This window comes from Pygocentrus nattereri, chromosome 18, assembly GCF_015220715.1.
Source record: "Pygocentrus nattereri isolate fPygNat1 chromosome 18, fPygNat1.pri, whole genome shotgun sequence".
NCBI classification, from domain to species: Eukaryota; Metazoa; Chordata; class Actinopteri; order Characiformes; family Serrasalmidae; genus Pygocentrus; species Pygocentrus nattereri.
This window is the reverse complement of record NC_051228.1, coordinates 25,063,843-25,083,468: the sequence shown is the minus strand read 5'-3', so window position 1 is coordinate 25,083,468 and position 19,626 is coordinate 25,063,843. Positions and strand designations below refer to the sequence as shown.

The following is a 19,626-nucleotide window of genomic DNA, read 5'->3' as shown; positions in this document are numbered from 1 at the left end:
CCATTTTCAATGAAATTCCAATAAAATCACATTACAGCAATGTTACTTAGGCTGCTTATAAAATGAAGGACATGAATCTGCATACTGTGTACTGTCTACTGTATGTTGCAGTAGTATACAGAGTATACTGCATAATGCACCATATTATAATTTACACTGTATTCTGCACCAATATATACTGTATATTCTGCATATGAATGGCCCGAAATAGTACAGTGGTTCTTGAAAGTTTGTGAATTTTCATTATTTGTGCATAAATGTGACCTAAAACATCATCAGATTTTCACACAAGTCCTAAATGTAGATAAAGAGAACCCAGTTAAACAAATGACACAAAAATATTATACTTGGTCATTTGTTTGAGAAAAGATCCAATATTACATATTTGTGAGTGGCAAAAGTATGTGAACCTCTAGGATTAGCAGTTAATTTGAAGGTGAAATTAGAGGTGTTTTCAATCAATGGGATGACAATCAGGTGTGAGTGGGTGTTTTATTTAAAGAACAGGGATCTATCAAAGTCTGCTCTTCACAACACATTTTATTGAAGTGTATCATGGCCCGAACAAAGGAGATTTCTGAGGACCTCAGAAAAAGAGTTGTTGATGCTCATCAGGCTGGAATAGGTTACAAAACCATCTCTAAAGAGTTTGGACTCCACCAATCCACAGTCAGACAGATTGTGTACAAATGAGGAAATTCAGGACCATTGATTCCCTCCCCATGAGGGAACCAACAAAGATCACTCCAAGAGCAAGGCATGTAATAGTCGGTGAGGTCACAAAGGACCCCAGGGTAACTTTTAAGTCACTGAAGGCCTCTCTCACATTGGCTAATGTTAATGTTCATGAGTCCACCATCAGGAGAACACTGAACAACAATGGTGTGCATGGTAGGGTTGCAAGGAGAAAGCCACTGCTCTCCAAAAAGAACATTGCTGCTCCTCTGCAGTTTGCTAAAGATCATGTGGACAAGCCAGAAGGCTGTTGGAAGAATGATTTATGGACAGATGAGACCAAAATAGAACTTTTTGGTTTAAATGAAAAGCGTTATATTTGTCGAAAGGAAAATACTGCATTCCTGCATAAGAACCTTATCCCATCTGTGAAACATGGTGGTGGTAGTATCATGGTTTGGGCCTGTTTTGCTGCATCTGGGCCAGGACAACTTGCCCTCATTGATGGAACAATGAATTCTGAATTCTATCAGAGAATTTTATCACACCAGATACTGAAAGCAAAGGTTCACATACTTTTGCCACTCACAAATATGTTATATTGGATCATTTTCCTCAATAAACACATGACCAAGTATAATATTTTTGTGTCATTTGTTTAACTGGGTTCTCTTTATCTACTTTTAGGATTTGTGTGCAAATTTGATGATGTTTTAGGTCATATTTATGCAGAAATATAGACTATTCTAAAGGGTTCACAAACTTTCAAGCACCACTGTATTGACACATCTTTACTATATTAAACATGTTTTCTTTTCCAATATAGCATTAGTGAAGGAGTTCATAGCTTTCAGAAGTCCTCAGACATTACAGACTAGACAGCATTAATATTTGTATTGCATCATGACAGAAATGGCAGTGTGTGGATTCTTGTTAAAATTTGACCCTAACCCTAACTTAATGCAGGTCCCTCTTACTCTCAATGTGTGCAAACTAAGTGACACATGACAAGATATTGCAAGCTTAATTTTTGTCTTCAGCCTATGCAGTACTTACATTTTAGTTACTTCCCACCTTTTACATGCAGAGGAAAAACTGCTGAATCAGTTAGTAGCGTGGGTGGAGATTATTACCAGCAGTGATGAAGGCCTTAACCGTTCATGACCTTAAGTAAAACAAGTCATGTTGGAACAAATAGAATAGAAGTTTCCATCTAGAAACCTCAATTACGTTATAAAAATGTTGGAACATATTGCAAAATGCTAGTAAAAACAGAAAGCAATAATTTGTAAATTCTGTTTCACCTATATTAAATTCAAAACACTATAAAAAATTATATTTTCTGTTTTTCTCGTTTTTTGTAAATATGAGCTCAATCAAGTTTGATGTCTGCGGCACCTTCCAAAAAATTGGGTCGGGAGCACAGTTTACACCTGTGTTACAACATCTTGCCATTAAACAACACTTAATAAACATTTTGGCACTAAAACGCAAAGTGTTTTTTTACCATTCGTCTGTTACACAACAGCTGTACAACCATACAAGGTCTTCATTGTTGTATATTGCACTTTATAATGTGGCATATGTTTTCATCAGAGGACAGGTCTGGACTGCATGCAGGCCATTCTAGCTTGCGCTCTGTTTATGTTGCCATGCTGTTGTTACATGTGCAGAATGTAGCTTGGCATCATCATCTCTAAATAAGCATGGATGTCCCTCAAAAAGACGTCATCTAGAAAGCAGCATATCGCTGCTGTCGGTACAAAACATCGTATCACCATTATTGTTGATTCTCAATTTGACATAATTTGAAAATGCATGTTGGCCTTTTATACTGTGTGTGAATTTCATGAAGGATGGACTAAAATAACTTGGAAAAATTCTGGTTCTGTTGACTTACATTAAAAGTAAAGTATGTTTTTTTTCCTTCTCCTGTAAAGTTACCATTTTGGAGATATGGGGTTTTGTTCTGACAGCAGCGATATGTTGTTCCAAGATGTGTGTATATATCTTTTAACGTTAATGATACCATTAAGTTACCCATGACACTACACCACCTTACCATGACAGACTTTGGCTTTTGAGCTTCACACTGGTAACAATCTGGATGGTCCTTTACTTATTTGGCTCAGTCATCGCAACATCCATTATTTGAAAGGTTGACTTCTCAGACCACAATACATGTTTCCCCTGTTTATCTGTCCACATCAGGTGAGCTTAAGCTCAGAGCTATTGGCAGCATCAGTAGTGATTGTACTAGTGCGATCACAATTGTAGTGATTCATTTTAGCAGTTTCAGTGCAGCCCCTGGGGGCTGTTTTAGTTACAATGGACTATTCCATCTTGTTACATGATGATGCAACTGTGTATAGACAGGCTAGTAAGGAGAATTCAATTTAGCGTTAATCGACATTGTAGAGAGTAAGTGGTTCAAGGTGTTCAGAAGGTAAAATCAAATGAAGTTATCCAAGATATGGACGAAAGGAAAAGTTTGTCTACCTTTAAATCTAACTTTGTTTTTAAAGTCAGGACAGAGTGATGCACAGGCTCAGCAGACCACACAAAATGCTATTTTGATGTTTGTAGAGAGAGCTCAGGTATAGCTCAGGCATTATATCATAAGTATTCAAAAAAAAGCCAAAATCCATTACAAGTTACTAATTACCTACTAATTACATTACAAAATTTTATGGGATTATGTTCATTATTACTTCTTTATAAGAAGTAGACAGAATAAAGTCATAATATTTTGAGAAAAAAGTTGTAATACTTAGAGAAAAAAGTTGTACTCTTTCAAGAAAAAAGTAATATTTAGAGAAAAAAGTGATAATATTTTGATAAAAAAAAAGTTGTAATACTTCAAGAAAAAAGCCATACTATTTAGAGAAAAAAGTCGTTATATTTTGGATATTTAGAGAAAAAAAGTCAGAGTTAGTGGAGTTATAATTTCATATAGATTTCACCCATAAAGAAATACTCAGTCTCTCTGTCTCTACTGACACATCAGCACCAGACTTTATTTAGTTATTAGTATAGGAAATGGCTGAGCAGGAAACTATGTTTATCCTCGTAGTATTATGGCTTTTCCTTGAAATATTCCTTTTTTCCTCAAAATACTACAAATTTTTTCTCAAAATATTATTATGACTTTTATCTCAAAATATTACAACTTTTTTCTCAAAATATTATAATTTTTTTCTCAAAATATTACTTTTTCTCAAAATAGTAGTTTATTCTCAAAATATTACAACTTTTTTCTCTAAACATAACTTTATTCTCAAAATATTATGACTTATCTCAAAATATTATGAATTTTTTCTCAAACCATTATAACTTTTCTTTCTCAAAATAGTACGACTTTTTTCTCAAAATATTACAAATGTGAAATTACAACGTCTGGTTGTAAAAACTGTCTAGAAATAAGTTAATTACATAATATTCATACAACAGTGTCAAAAACACTGAGACAAAAAGAGTTACACCTCTAAGTAAAGAAAGTTTTGCCTTCTCTTGTACAGTTAACATTTTTCCTTAACATTTGAAGGTGCTTGGACAGTGATGATTTGTTGACATGTTTATTGACAACAGTGTGTCAAAATGTCACCGAGTCCATGTGGGGTTATCATCAAATTCCCATTGATTCCCTGAAAATGACCTCTGTTCTTAAACTAATGCATTCACTAATGCATTGTTGGGGAAAGTGGCAAGCCTCAACCCATTCTTGCTCTCACAGGACCAAGCCTTTCCTGGATGCTCCTTTTAAACCTCAGCATGACTGCATCATTAGTTTAGGATGTTTCTGAATGTTCTTAGTCCATGTTATCACAGTCCTGACATTTTTTGGAACAGTTTTCAACTTCCAAACGAATGTACATTTACAAAAAACCAATGAAGTTGATAAGGTCAAACATTATTTTGTCTTTGTGGTGCTTTCATTTAAATTCAGAACAAAATGGATTCACACATTAGCGCTTTCTGTTTTTTGCATTTCACATACTGTGTAAACTGAATAGTTTTTTCCAGTTTGTAAATAGTCCAGAACAGAGAAAGAGACTAACATTTGCATGGAAATGCAGAAGTGTTGACATCTAAGCTCTGCATTCTCTGAAAAATTATACTAAACTGTCACTGGAGCAGCAACCCTCTTGTTACATCTTAGTGTCTTTACTCAGGGAACATAACTGTATCATATTCATTTGCAGTTATATTAAGTGGTATCAACTCCGCACACCCTGTTGTGACTCCTGTTTTTTATTTGTTGGTTCTGTTTTAAAAAGGAAGATTATTAAAATATACAAATATGCAGTTTTTCTCTGGGGGAAAAAATATTTGAGGTACACAATTGGACCTTAAAAACACTGCTGTACCTTTGAGAGCGCATTTACATTTTTGTATGTTGATGAGCATAACACACTGGCACAGAACAGTGTACCTTATATCACTTATTGGACATGCTATAAGGTCCATATATATAAACAGACAAGTACACCAGCAATATGGAGGGGCTTTTATTAAAGTGGCCATGTTATATTCTCTGGCAATTTATTGTTATAGGCGGAGTGCAGTAAATATGAAATACTCATATTTAAGAATAGCTCTTCCTGTTAGAGAATTGGAGCAAAACAGCTCTATTTTGTATGAGTATACTTGCCTTTACATGCATGTAGTGTTTATTCTTGTGAAAGGAAAATGATGTCATTACTGCTGATTCACTCTTGCTGATTTACTGTCTTTCAGGGTTTGTTTTGGAAAAATTAGCCTCTTCCTTGTTCTAGAAAGGCAGTTTCCAGAAAATGGCCTTGATATCAAGTAGAGTAAATCATTCATATTAACGTGTAATCTTGTCTTTATAGTGCTTTCGTTTCGCACTTCTGCATTCGCCTAGTGAAGCAGGCTTTGTGGGCCACATTCATTAAGTAGTTGCAAACCAAATAGAAAGCGCTTTATTTCTGAGATGGAAAAAGAGAATGTTTGTGTGCTGCGTTGTAAAGTTTCCTATGTCTCAGTTTCGATTCCTTGCTCTCTTTCAGTATTTTTCACACAGTCTGACTATCATAGCTACCTTCTTGAACATTCCAAAGTGGGCGAGCGACAGTGGCAAGGACAGGATTGTGTGAAGACCCCCCACCAGTCAGCTTATCTCAGTTTTATTTACATGCGGCTTTCTGGACGTCATGCAACCACAGCCTCTCTCAGACTTCCTCTGTTAGTTGAGTGTTCTTTTTCTGCTTCAGCGTAATGTAGAGTCTGAGACTCTGCAAGAAGACAAAGGACCCTTCCAGTAGGTGTTAGGAGTACTGTTGAATCATCAGTGCTAAAACGGCTTCTGCTTCTTCAGAGCTCTTTTTGGGAAGCGTGGGCTCTGATGAACCCTGCAGAAGTTCATTTAGCACTAGAGATTTTCAGGGCGTTTACATTTTGTAACATGACAGATCTAGCAATATTGTTCAGTGTCATGAAGTCGTAGTATACCAGAGTTTAAAGATAAATGATGGTAGATTTACTATGTGGCATAATGTACAGCATGCTTCAAATGTCAGCAATAGATATTAAACAGAAAATTGCTTTCTAATTTATTATTATTATTATTATTATTAATTTATTATTTTCAAAAAAATCTATTTTTCCAATGTTTAGTCTTAGAAGTTGGTTGCATGTTCTGCCTTTCACAATCCAATGTGGTCAGTCCATTGTTGTGAGCTTTTTTGTTTGATTTGCAAACTCCAGTCCAGTCTTTTTGAACCAGAGCAATAATCTCCTGTTTTTTCACTAATTGTGACTTTGACTTTCTCCTTCATTATACATTGTATTATCTTATATCTCTCCTCAGAAATATCCTGACAACAAATGAGTAACTTGTACTTAATGGCTTAAGTAAATGTTGCTTAATGTTTTGACTGGAAATTAAATAAATGTAGGGTAGTCTCTGACTTTTGCTTAGTGCTGTATATTATTGCACAAATTCTGTTTGTAAACTAAAACTATAATGTAGATAAGAAATCTTAAAATAGGACTAGTTGCAGAACTTCCCTGCACATCAGCATGTACAGCTACTCTGCTGTGGTGTTAGTATTTTTAGTAGTCAGTGCACTTTTTAGAGAATCACCTTTGGCCATCTTCTACAAGAGAGAGCAGATACAGACAGCAGTGTAAATGGGAGGATCTCAAAAATAGCACATTCAAGTGAACCAGAGAGGAAGTGGACTTATTCACTGCAAACCACTCAGCTCAGTTTTTGAGTGCAAGCTCAGATGGTACTTCAGATGGTCTCAATGGGTAAGCCCTTGTTTATTTTTTTTCTCTTTTTTTTCTAAATGTATTAGATAAGTTTGCAGCCTACTATTCCTGAGGCCTGTTGGCCAGTTCTGTTGGAGATTAGGTTATGGTAGTGGCTTATGTCTGTTTAAACTCAAAGGGTTCTGCCATTTCTTTGTGCTTGTGCCAAGTATAAAACCCAAAAGAGAAAGTATGCAGGGCTGGTACTTTCCATCCAGGGATTTTAAGGGATGTGGAATTTTAAGGGATGTCAGAATTCTCTTTTTTGCCAACAGGAACTTGAAAATGTGGGCATTAACCAAGCACTGTTGGATCACCATTGCCATGTATTCAACCAGGTCTTCAGTATTCTTTTAGCGCTTGGATGTTTTTAAAAAAATGTCTGTTTGTCAAGTTCACAGAGTTAAAGGTGGTGTTGATTATAGGAAATATCTTTTACCTGGGCCTTGCTTTCCTCATACTCTGAGTCTTGCAGTTCACTGAGATTGAGCTTTACTACCTAGTCAGCTTCACTGCCACTTATGGAATGAGAAGTGAGATGAGCTATTCGGTCAGCTTTGGATTGCAGGGGAAAACCCTCTTGGATTGGAAAGTGCCATATTTGGGCTAGTGCTGATATTGCAGCTGTAAAAATTTGTGCTCATAGGTTTAGGAAAGGTTCCCTAAAAAGGTACAGAATTTTCCATTTATTTCGAAGGTAGTCGATTGGCCAAAATGTATTTGATGTTTGAAGTTTGCTTCAATGGAGGCTACTAAAGTTAAGTAGCCTTTTTTTGGGTGAGAGACTCCTTTTTTGTTTTAGCCTCTGAGCTCCACTGCAAAATCAAAGAAGTAGACCTAAGTAATTTAACATGGCCTAAGTTTGAGGTAAGGGGAAATTATGACATTTTTTGTTGTTGAATTTGTAAGCAGTATGTGGCTTTACAAGGACCCACCGATACCTATTTATGACTTTAAAGAACACAACTAAATGCACATAAGATATTTATTGTTGCTGTGACACACAAACCTTATATATTTCTTTGAATTTTGTGTTTTTTGGCATAATTTGGAAACTCCAGTTATCCTTTGCGTTGTGTTAACTTTGGTGATTGACAGACCAACAAAACTGCTCCATAATCATTTGGAAAAAAATCTAGGTAGCTAACTGTCATTACAAGTTAAGATTATTTTTCCTTCTCCTGTAAAGCCACCATTTTGGAGATATGAGGTTTTGTCTCAATGACAGAAACAACATGAGAACAAGTCTGAGATGTCTTTTCCATCATTGGCCTAGAAAGCTTTGGTTTTGCAATGGTGCACGTCTGGACATTGGTTACGTGACTGCCTGGATCTACTGTAAAAGCTAGTGGCAGTGGGGTGGAAAGTCCCTCTCCTCACCCATAAGCTTAGTCTCTGAGTGTGAGACCCAGCCAATCAGCTTAGCAACGCCAGCCAACAGGAAGTCGCACTCTGACACAGACGGTCCGTGTTCGCGTTGTGGCCATGGGGAGGAAGTGACTTGTCACTATATGCAAGTTATAGGTTATAGACTGCCTCCATCTAGCTACTCTCTCTATCAGTCCCTGAAACTTGCTGTCAGCTGTCTCCTTCACGATTATGCGCTCAGCTTCAACCAGATAACATGGTGGCAGTCCTGTTTCCATGGCTCTATCGGTGAAGAAGAAGAGGCCATCTGTATATCCGCATCAGTCTGTGAAAATGTGTCTGACAAATCTGAATATTGTGTAAGTACGATTTGCTTCTTTGCTTCCTGGGTCTTACTTCACTTATAGTCTGACAACACATAAAGCCATTAATGTGTCACATATTAAAACTGTATGTGAGCTGACACACTTGCGAAGATGTAACAGTGAGCACGTACAGCAATTAGATGATGTTCTTTGCTATTACTTGGACAGCAGATAAAAGTGAAACTGAATATTCACAAGTGGTTACTTTACTTTGCAAACCGCTGCCTTGAACTGTTGCCGCTTTGTTTTTATTACCCAGAAGTCCCACATATGTGATAATTGCCTACTTTATGTATTGTCATGTAATGCGTAGACTTGACATGTAAACGTCTAGTGTGTTAAAGCCTTTAACACCTCACTAGTCCAAATTCTCGAACGGCAAACTCAACTCAAGACTGCAGGGTCCTTGATGTGGTCTTGCCGAGACATCTGATATCTGATAACAAATAATGAACAATTGATTCAGAGCTGCATGCAGATAGTGATGGCGTGTTTATGTGGTTGTGAAGAAGTGGGTGAGCTCCCCACAGCATGCGAAACAGCAGCCCACACAATCTCAACAGATGGGTTTGCCAAGACAGTTGTCTGTTAAGTCACTTTTCTCACACTGACTCATTTACTCTTGTTGCAGCCAGATGTACTGTTGGTTTGTGTCATTTAGAGAATCTTGCATGTTCCTCCTGCACTTTTCTGGAGTTGTGAGAATAGTTTCCTGCTATGAGCAGCGTGCCCATATTTGGACACAGGAAATGATGAGGGGGAAATCCATGGAGACTTCTTGGTTATCAGTGCTATACTTTAAGCTTTATGTTCTTACAGAATTAGAACATGGAAATGTCTTTCTGTTTCAAAAGGGAACAAAAAAATCCTGCACTCAGCAACCACAGTATTAGAAACCCCTAACTTGTACAGTAGTGTGCAAAAGTCAGAGACCACCTGTCATGTATTTATCTGTCAAAGCAGCCAAAACAGTATTAAAAGCCACAGAGAAAATAAGATACTACCAATCGTGCAAGACCTGGTAGACCAACAAAAATGCCCCATCAGTTGAACAGTACTTGAAGCTTTCATCTTTGAGAGAAAGGAGAAAGTCAAGGTCCACTCTTACTTCAGGTCTGAACAAAGGAAAAACAGGTGTTTCTGTCTATCCTCCCACTGTGAGAAGTCAGCTCAGCATTATGAGTCTACAAGGATGTGTAGCCTTCAAGACGCTCTTGCTTAGAAAAGAAAAATAGAAAAGTAATAGAAAAATAGACTGACCACCTCAGAGTCCAGACTTGATTGTATTTGGGATTAGTTGGATTATGACAAGGAGAAAATGAGAATGAAGGAGAAATGAATGAAAGCTGTAATAAAGGTAAAGAGTGCACACACTAAATACTGAAATATATGTATATATTATATTTAGTTGTAGAGGCTTCAGTGTAAGTTTCTGCAGAACTTGTGCTTAAAGGCTGTTTTGAATGGATAGTAAATGAGGGGTGGTCTCAAATTTCTGGACAGTGCTATAGGTCCACCTTGCTGGTGTATCCTCGTAGGTCATCTGTGTACAGTTTGTGTTTGCCTTCCAGTAGCCCTTCTTCAGTGGTCATTTTGTGACCACGTAGCCACTTTTAGCTAGATATGTTTGGGTGGTGCACCACTCTCAGTTTAGTGTGTAAAACAAATCCCAGCGCCGCCACTAGTACAGTGTTCAAAGAGCTTATATGGTGACCCAAGTTATCATAGCTTTGGTCTGTATATCTGATGCAAACTGTTATCAGCCAGCTGCAGCAGGTATCACTCTGTCTTTTGGATACTGTTGCTTTCTTCAAAGCCTAGACTAGAGTCAAGTGAAGAGTTGTAGTGTTCTGCTGATTTGCTGATTAGTAGATGAGCTAAACTGCTGTAGTCTGATACATGTACAGTGCTATGCAAAAGTCAGAGACCACCTTTAATTGAATTCATTTTCAGTCAAAACAGCCAAGTTCAGTCTTAGATTTTGGCTACATTTTCTGCTTCCAAGTCAAACCCTACATATGGATCTATTGAACGTCAGTCCGCATCTCAGATGCCCACTTTCAGATTTCTACTTTTTTTGTATGTTTTTCATTTTCTCAGTAGCGGCTCATTGACAGCTGTACATCCTTTCAGGCCCATAGTGTTAAACTGTCTTCTCACAGTGGAAGGATGGACAGAAACAGCTGTGGATTTTTTCAGATTTAAAGCTTTATTTTCTCCTCTCTCTCTCAGAGATGAAAGGTTTAAGTGCTGTTTATCTGGGATGTGATCGTATGTCATCTTTTCCTAAGACACATTCTTTTCATAGGACTTAAAAAATGTGCCGGGCTAAGATTACCTAAAATGTCAGAGTTTTGAGTTTGCTTTTATGTTGACATTTTACAGTCTACGCTGTGCTGCCATCCCACCCCAGTGTTCTCTGTTCTATAAACTGAAATATGCTCTAATTTATCTCATGGTAACTAATGGCAGTGGTCTAGCAAGTGTTTTGTGGTTGTTAGTAGGCACATTTTATCAGAGCCTTTCATTTTTTTCCACATTTGAAAACTTTTTTCATTAGTTGTCTTTTTGACTTTGTCTTGCATTTTGCAGATGGTTTATCTTAAATCTAATCTCCTTAGAATGTCTCCTGATAAATTATTTGTGCCGTTTTTGAATGGAAATTGAATAAATAAATGATGGTTGACGAATTTTACACAGCACACTGGATTTTGTGACATCACAAAAAATGCTACTTAAATTGTATGATTTTTTTGAGTTTGTTTCAATTAATGGACTATATGGACTGAAAATAGCAATGCATACAGTAACAGTGCCGAACACTTTGGCGTGAATGGACGGGCTCAGTTGCTATAGGCTAAATTGGTAGTCCTGTGTAAATGGTCATGGTTGTGATGTCACAATCATTATAAAGCTGGTTTTGAAGGTTAGTTGTCACATATGGACTGAGTAGTGAGCAGTAAGTGTACGCACAATGTCAAGCTTTCAGAAATTTGATTGTAGTATTTGCCCTTTAACCGCTGTAGCTCACCATTTGCGCCAGATAGAATTGTACATGAGCTATTATAAAACTGCTGTGGTGACAAGTCTGTCGCCCAAAGAATAATTTAGCAACAGCAATACTGTGGTCAGAAATTGAAAAATGATGAAGGTGGTCAATGATGCTAGTACAGTGTTCAAAGAGATTATAAGGTGGCTCGTGATCATAACTTCATACGTCTTTCTTATGCAAACTTTTGTCAGCAGGCATCACAGAGTTCCTTGGTTACTACTGTTTTTTTTTCGTAAACTAAACTACAGCATTACTGTGAGAGAAAAACGTGTTAGACCTCTGATGAAACCACAAACAGTGTGGCTTGATAACATCATCTGCCTGGTCACTCCCATGAAGCTTCATTTCGTTAGGTTGTGCAACAATAAAAAGTAGAGTACGGTCTAATAGAGGAACTGTCTGTTGTTCTGTTAGTGTTTAAGTCTTACTGGATCTGGACTGTTGTTTTGGTCTGTTTAGACCCAGTAGTGGTGCTGGGCTATGGTGACTCTGAAACACTGGGTGCCTGGAACTAGAAATGGATCAAAAAGTCTGTGTGACTGGTCCAGGCTCTTAGAATGTAAGTACTAAGTATTCAAACCACATGGTCTTTTAGGCTTCATTTACATTACCAGGCTGAAGTGGCACCAATTGGATGTTTTCTGAGCTGTGTGGGCACACAAATCTGATCTTTGCATACCAGATCTGAGCCACTTTCATATGTGGTCCTTGGTTAATTTGTGGCTATGGGAACTTGATATGAATAAACAAATCAGAATTCATGTTTTTTTTACCATTCAGTGTTATTGTGGCAGCAGCATCTAACCTGAAGTTAGAGCCAATAAACACTGCAAAAACATCAGACCATTTTTTGCTTTTGTCTTACTCTAAGAACGAACAGCTGAGAGCCTTTTGCGGCACAATATCTTCGCAAGAAGGGCCTGTTCTGCTGGTTATTTTGTTATTCATTCATGCAATGTCGTTGATCAGGATCTGCACTGTGATCAGGATGCGTATTCATTACATTCATTAATAATGGCTTTAAATCACTTACCTTCACTAATGTGAACCATCAGGTTAGATAGATTGGATCTGAGCCAAAAAAAAATAGGAATTGAGCAATGAGGCCTATAATGTAAATGTAAACTTACATAAAATCCTAATAACGAAGGTTTTAACAGCTCAATTTACATGCTTGACATAGGTAATTAACATATTATGATTCATTATTAAATAAATAAATTAAATTAATTATTAAAATAACTGGCACTTAATATGTTATGTTTTATGTTATGTTGTTTTATGTTATGTTATGTTATGTTATGTTATGTTATGTTATGTTATGTTATGTAGTATTCTGAAGTGCAGCATGTGTTACAGAGATATGGCATACGGCTCTCAACGAATCCTGACTGATAGCTACTGATCTAGCAAAATAAAAGAGCCTGCCCAAAAGTATCCACCCCAGAGCACTTGTAGTCTTTTAAAATTTGCTTCCACCTTCGAGACATTGTCATAAAGGGGTTTTCCTGTCTTTAAATGTCAGGAAATCTCACATTTGGCATGGATATGAGGCAAATAGGTTTGTTTACAACAAATGCAGCAATGGATACATTTTTCATTTTGGCCAGAGTGTCCTTGCAAGGACAGTTAGAACATTGGTCACTGCCTTTGGTATGTGTGCAAACGTTTTTCTCTTTGTGGTAAGCCCTGAACTGCCAGTGAGCTGTGATATACTGTTAGTCTTGGGGAAACTGTGGCTGTAAAAGTATGACGTCTATAATTCTATGAAATGTCATGCTGCATAAATCAGCCTGGAAAGAGATTTTGATCAGTGACACCTTCCTTTAGGTCTTGGTGCAGTCTGGGCCATTCACAACACTTTTTGTTTGCGTCCTGTTGAGGACCTCAGAGAGTTGGCCTATGTTAACCAAACCCCTGGGTTATCTTGAGGAAAGCCACATCAGGAAGTTTGCTGAATGAAACTGGCATGCTTGCCAGCCTCCCTGTTTAAACCGGTTTCTGTGAACCCTCTTCCCCTGGTTAATATCTCAGCTTCAGCACACAGAGAGATCTGAGGTTCAGATTATGTTGTTTGTCTAACCGCTGTTTAACTAATTTCATCTGCGTTCTACATGTTAAATAATCTACTTCACCAGTTGCAGTGAACTAAATGATACATGAACTGTGGTTTTGTAAAAACTGGCTCAGGTGCAAAAAAAGTGAATGGTGAGCTACTGCTATTAAACCAAACTGGAAAACACTATTAACACCTTAATAGCGCTGGCTGAGATATTCTTAGGTTATAGAAGTGTGTAATAAATATTTGTGCCCACTGGTGGGCCCTGGCCATTTAAGGGGTTAAAAAATTCAATACATAATTCACTTTCCTGTCCGTATATGGGAGATAATCCGCATTGATTTTTGTGATGTCACAGAATCCATAGTATTTGCTTAAATCTCCCTGCAGCAGGTTAGCCCTGCCTATTCAGGCTGAAGTTATTAGGAGCATTTTTGCCTGGACTGCTTTTTCAGATGAGACAGACAATCAGAAAAGAGCTCTTTTGCGTATATCAGCATTAAAAGTAACAAAAACAGATAAACAAAAACAAACACTTTCTCACAAAGTTTCAGAGTGTAAATATAGAAGCTAAGCTGCATAAGCTCATTTTGAATTCATGGTTTGTGATGTCATTAAAACACATTTTAATATAGTCTTCTCCTCCATCTATAACAGTTTAACTAAACTCAGTCAAACTGAAGTAATAAGATGTATTTCTGATTTTTGAATGAAGCATAATACAGGATAGTTAATAGCCAACAGAGTTTATTTACATACATCATTTTTAAAGGCACAGTATTAAAAGCAGCTTGCTTAATTCTGGGACACATAGAGGTTGTAAAATGGGCATGTCAAATGTATTATTACTATTTTGGTGCATAAATATGTAAGCATGCAGAATATGAACCCACTTAGCAATTTGTACCGTCAGGTAAGCTGGTTGATTTCAAAAGCCGGTTGGTTTTGTGTCCACTGTGCAAGATACTGCAGTTGCTTGAGATTCATTGTGTATATATTAAGTAAAAAAATTAATTGAACTGAATATTTTGTTATGATTTCCAGCTCTTGTAGCTAATCTCGCATTTCACACCTCAACACCTCACTGTCATTTCGTAGGTGTGCTGTCTTATTTTAACCTTTTTTCACCTACGCAACATTCTTGGGGAAAGGAAGACAGCCTCTGATGCAAATATTGAGGCTGAGAGCGTGTTTTCCGCTCGGGTTAGTGCTCCCTAGTGGAAACTAAAACAAGTTCAAAAGAAGCCTCAGAGATAAAGGCCTCTTGTTTGTCCTTTCAAGTGCCTTGAAGTGAAGGCCATCAGAGGGTCAGTAAAAGACCTGTTGACGTGTCAGAACCACACCATACCACACCAATTTTAGCATCTAAAGATAGCATCAGATTGTGCTGTGCGAGCTGGAGCAAAAAGTCTTCTCTGGCATCTCTACGATTCAGTCAACATTCCCGCATTCTTGAGGACATTCCCTCTTTTGGCCCATTTGTCAGATTACCTCCTGACCTTTGGGTAATGTTGTGTATCTTTCATGCTACATTTCCATTCTCCATTCTTTGGGCTGAGCCCTCAGTTTCAGCTGTCCCATGGCACTAGATAATCTTTCAGCTCCACCCAGCAAGTTTTCAGAGCAATTTAGGAGAAATCAGATTCAGACATCAGACAGACCTTTTTATTTTTTCCCCATGTTTCACTACTTCATAAGTCTTGGTGTGCATCTACAGCCTGGCTCTCGGGCACCAGCTGTCACACAGTGAGCTTGAAACAGCAAACTCTGCTGGAAATCTGTGACCCGTAGCACGATCAAGAGCTCAGGAGGGGATCGCACATTCCACGGGAAACGTGCTGTTTCCTGCTTTTCCTGTCTTGGCTTTGTCCGGTCCAGGGTGAAGGTTTGGCTGAAGGGTTTGGGCTAGTCAGGCTGGCTTTATTAGGGCTGAGGTGAGAAGCTCCTCAGTCTTGTATGGATCTCCTCCCAGCTCTAAGCTCCGCTGCCAGCATGTTCAGTGAGAGCATGGCAGTAAAAACCATAAGAAGGCGGATGAGTAAGAGGTAAGCGCAGCCTGAGAGAGAGAGAGAGAGAGAGAGAGAGAGAGAGAGAGAGAGAGAGGACTAATTTTTAGAGAGATGAGTGGTGAGAGTTAAAGGAGAGCATTGGAGGAGTCTACTACATGGACCTTGAGTTTTGATTCCATCCAAGAGTTGTTGCTTGATTTTTTTCCTATCAGAACCTTGTTTGTCATTTTAAAAATGTGGACATTTCATATTCAATGGTCTATAATTACTTGCAATAAAATGTTCAAGTTAAAAGTTTTCTTTCTTCTACTTTCTTCTTTCTGCTGCTGTTTTGGAGATGCAATCTTTTCTCACTAGAGTAACGACTGAACTTGCTGTGGAGTTGAGTGGAGATGGTGTGAAGTTTCAGGCCAAAACTGAAGTTGAGCTTTCTAAACTGTATTTTTCCAACTAGTGCACTTCTGAAAGATAAAGTAGGCCTTTCAATATGTTTTTTTTTCTTTGTTCTTGCTGTTTCCTGCCCCATGTTCTGTAAACGACTCTTTGTGTGTTTCTTTCTGGGGCGTTGCATAGTTAGCTTTGAACTCTTAATATTTTTCAGTTAGTCCCTTTTCACAGTAGCCGTTAAGTGCATTTTCCCTTTGCTATAGGTGTTATTATGCAGTTTGCACCTATGCATTTTTTTCAGTAATGTTGATGGATTATATTTCAATAGATGCATCATCATAAGTGATCAAGCAACTCAAATTTTCATAGGACAGTACACAACCTTAGGTATAAAGAAAGTCGCAGCTCTGTTATCATCTGTTGCATCTTCGCACGGCCATCTGTGCCAAGATACAACAGATGTGAGGGATGTGAGTTTTTACAGCAGGAGGTTCTCATGTCTCCCCTTAAACCCTAATTTCTCGCTAGCAGCTCAACAGCTTCTCACACAGAGAGAGCCAACTTTGTCCTAGTTAATCTGATTTCATTTTTATTTGACTGCATTAATTCAAAGCATCCAAGTCTTTTTTCATTCAGTTGGTGGAACGGCTGCTAGGGGGACTGCGGAAAGAGGCCGTGGAATGCATTTGTCTTTTCGACATTTTGTGTTGATGAGAAATCTTTCTTCTCTGTTGTAGAAATATGGCCACTGCACAGATCTCCTGGCCCGTCCCCATGAGGGCTATTGGAGCTCAGAATCTTCTGACCATGCCTGGAGGGGTCTCCATGTCTGGGTACCTACACAAGAAGGGGGGCAGCCAATTCAGCTTAATGAAATGTGAGTACCATGAAAATGAAAGCTATCACCATACATCTGTTTTTTTGGCACCACCAAAAAGAATGTAAAGTAGTGCTGGCAGTTCTGGAACCTGTTTTTAGCTATGATTGACAGCTTGGTTTTGAAAATCCTGAAATATATTTGATTTCAATGCCAATCCCACAGGGCCTCTACGCTACATTATAATCCACAAAGGCTGCATCTACTATTTCAAGACAAGTACTTCTGCTGCACCCCAAGGGGCATTCTCCCTTAATGGCTACAACAGGCAAGTTCATTTCCACTGCTTACTTAGACATCTGATGCTATGAAATGCTGTGTCTGCTTAGCTGGTGAAGACACTGTGTTTGCTTATAGGATGGTATATAAAATTAGAATTTCAGAAGTTACCCTGCTAGAGGAATGCAGCTCATATAGAGCTCAAAATGGACAATCGATGTAGTTATGTTTCATGCTAGTGAGCCACATCCTGTCCCCAATTGAGCCCCTTGAATGCAAGTCTCAAAAGGTAACAAGGGTTTCAATTCTGCCCACAAGCGCACAGAAACCTGGCTTCTCATGAATGTCAGGTCAGTGGAGACGTTGCATACGTCTCAAATGTTCTCTTCGATTTTCCATGTTCAGGCTAGCTTTTACACAAGGCTGAGACCCAGAGAAGCCCGCAGTAATCCTCTCAGTTCCTCCCTGTGTGGGCCTGACGTGGCGTAGGCAGTGTGTGTATAATTACTGTGTGTAGTGACCAGACTCTGCTGTGAAATGGTAAAAATAGTCCTTTAATGCAGCTGCATGCAGGCACTGATCTCCTCTCAGCTGGCTCTGTATACAGAGCATCGGTACAGAGAGCCCCGCAAGGTCCAGCATTGCAAAGAGTGGGTGTAAACTGGGGTTATTGTTGGTACTCTATAAAATTTGAATAGTTGATGTTGTTAGTAATGTAAAATTGCAAGGAGCACTGTGGAGATTTTTTTTTAGAAGTGCCTATACGTTGAATGCATTGCATTATGATCAGTTATGATAATTCAGCATAGTACAGTACTGTGCAACACGGTCCACTCTTCATTTGTTTAATTTCCAGTCAAAATGGCCAAGAAGTACAATGTATGCATTTTTTTCTGAAGAGTTTAGATAACAACTTCCTAAGTGATGTGAGCGCTGGTAGACCACCAACACTGTCCCCATCAGATAAGCAGCATTTAAAGCTTTCATCTTTGAGAGAGAGGAGATAATCAGTCTCCACTCTTACTTCAGATCTGTTTTTTCTGTCCATTCTTCCACTGAGAGAACTCAGCACTATGGGTCTGAAAGGATGTGTAGATGTCAAGAAACTCTTACTGAGAAAATGAAAATAAATAAAAAAAAGAAGGAAATTTGTTAATCAAGCAATAGTGCAATGTACGGATCACCCCAGAGTCCTGATCTCAACATCACTGAATGTGTTTGGCATTATGCTGGATACAGAGGCAGAAAATGCAGCCAACTTCTAAGACTGAACTTTGGACATGTGGAGGAATATCCCTGACAATTTATTTTAAAAACTGAAAGAAGACCCAAAAAGATTGAAAGTGGCTTTTATCAGATTTTTTTGTTAAATGTATGTTTTCTTTTTTTTATTTGTTTGTTTTTTGACACTGAAAAGTAATTTGCACTCAGTGGACATTTTGACTGATACAGTTGCAGATAAACTTCATGCAGTTACAGCCACTTCATGCAGCTTTTCAATAATGTCATGTTTGGTTGATAGGGTGATGCGGGCAGCAGAGGAGACCACGTCCAGCAACGTATTCCCATTCAAGATTGTGCACTTCAGTAAGAGACACCGCACGTGGTATTTCTCAGCAGCCAGCGAGGACGAGAGAAGGGTGAAACTCTTACTAAATATTACACACATCATCAGGGCTGTCTAGACAGGAGGAGGACTTTCTGGTAGATCTGTCATGGAACACATGTTGACAGTAATGTTACATATTGTTGTCCATATTGTTGTATCGCAGAACCGCATATTGACGAAATGGTGACTTTATAGGAGGAAAAAAAGCATTTTAATCCATCTATTTGGCATGAAATGTCAACATCGTAAAGAGTGACTTCTGTTAAAAATAAATAATTGTAGAAAAAATGGAATTAGAAGGTTTTAATATGACAGTGACGGATAATTGTATAGAAAAATTGCTATACTCAATTTTTTGGGCTCCTTTAAGAAAGTCATAAATGAGCTTCTTTGCATGAACAGTAACATTTGGTCAAATGTTTGCATAATGTTGGTTTGGTTGATTTTCTAAGTGAAAATTAATACACATCCTCTACAGGGATTTATTGCCCATTTGGTGTTTGTGACATTTAAATATGGGAAAATATTAACATATAATATGTAAAATATGTCATAACTGTTGCACAGGCATGTGTATTTTATGTTTTTGTGGAAAAATGTCATATTTAAGTTTGTTCCCTGTGGAGGGTGTTAATATACTTCCACTTAGAAAATCAAAATCAAAACATATGATTTGACCCAGGGTGTTCAAACATTTGCATATGACTGTATGTTGTATTTGCATGTCCCA

The 19,626-nt window shown here is 38.1% G+C and overlaps 1 protein-coding gene across 5 annotated transcripts in view; it reads left to right on the top strand.

Annotated features, from left to right (window-relative positions):
- Positions 1 to 19,626, top strand: part of sh3bp2 (SH3-domain binding protein 2) — a 39,489-nt gene that overhangs the window by 8,879 nt on the left and 10,984 nt on the right. Inside the window, exons 1-4 of one of the 5 annotated variants that reach the window (XM_017700234.2) lie at positions 6,885 to 6,951; positions 16,929 to 17,068; positions 17,234 to 17,336; positions 18,810 to 18,927. In XM_017700234.2, the coding sequence (XP_017555723.1) occupies positions 16,933 to 17,068; positions 17,234 to 17,336; positions 18,810 to 18,927 (357 nt within the window). In that variant the 5' untranslated portion in view covers positions 6,885 to 6,951; positions 16,929 to 16,932. Of the gene's footprint in view, positions 1 to 6,884; positions 6,952 to 8,462; positions 8,679 to 15,527; positions 15,841 to 16,928; positions 17,069 to 17,233; positions 17,337 to 18,809; positions 18,928 to 19,626 lie in introns of those variants that run through there. The other 4 variants (XM_017700232.2, XM_017700231.2, XM_017700230.2 and 1 more) reach the window with 4 other exon arrangements.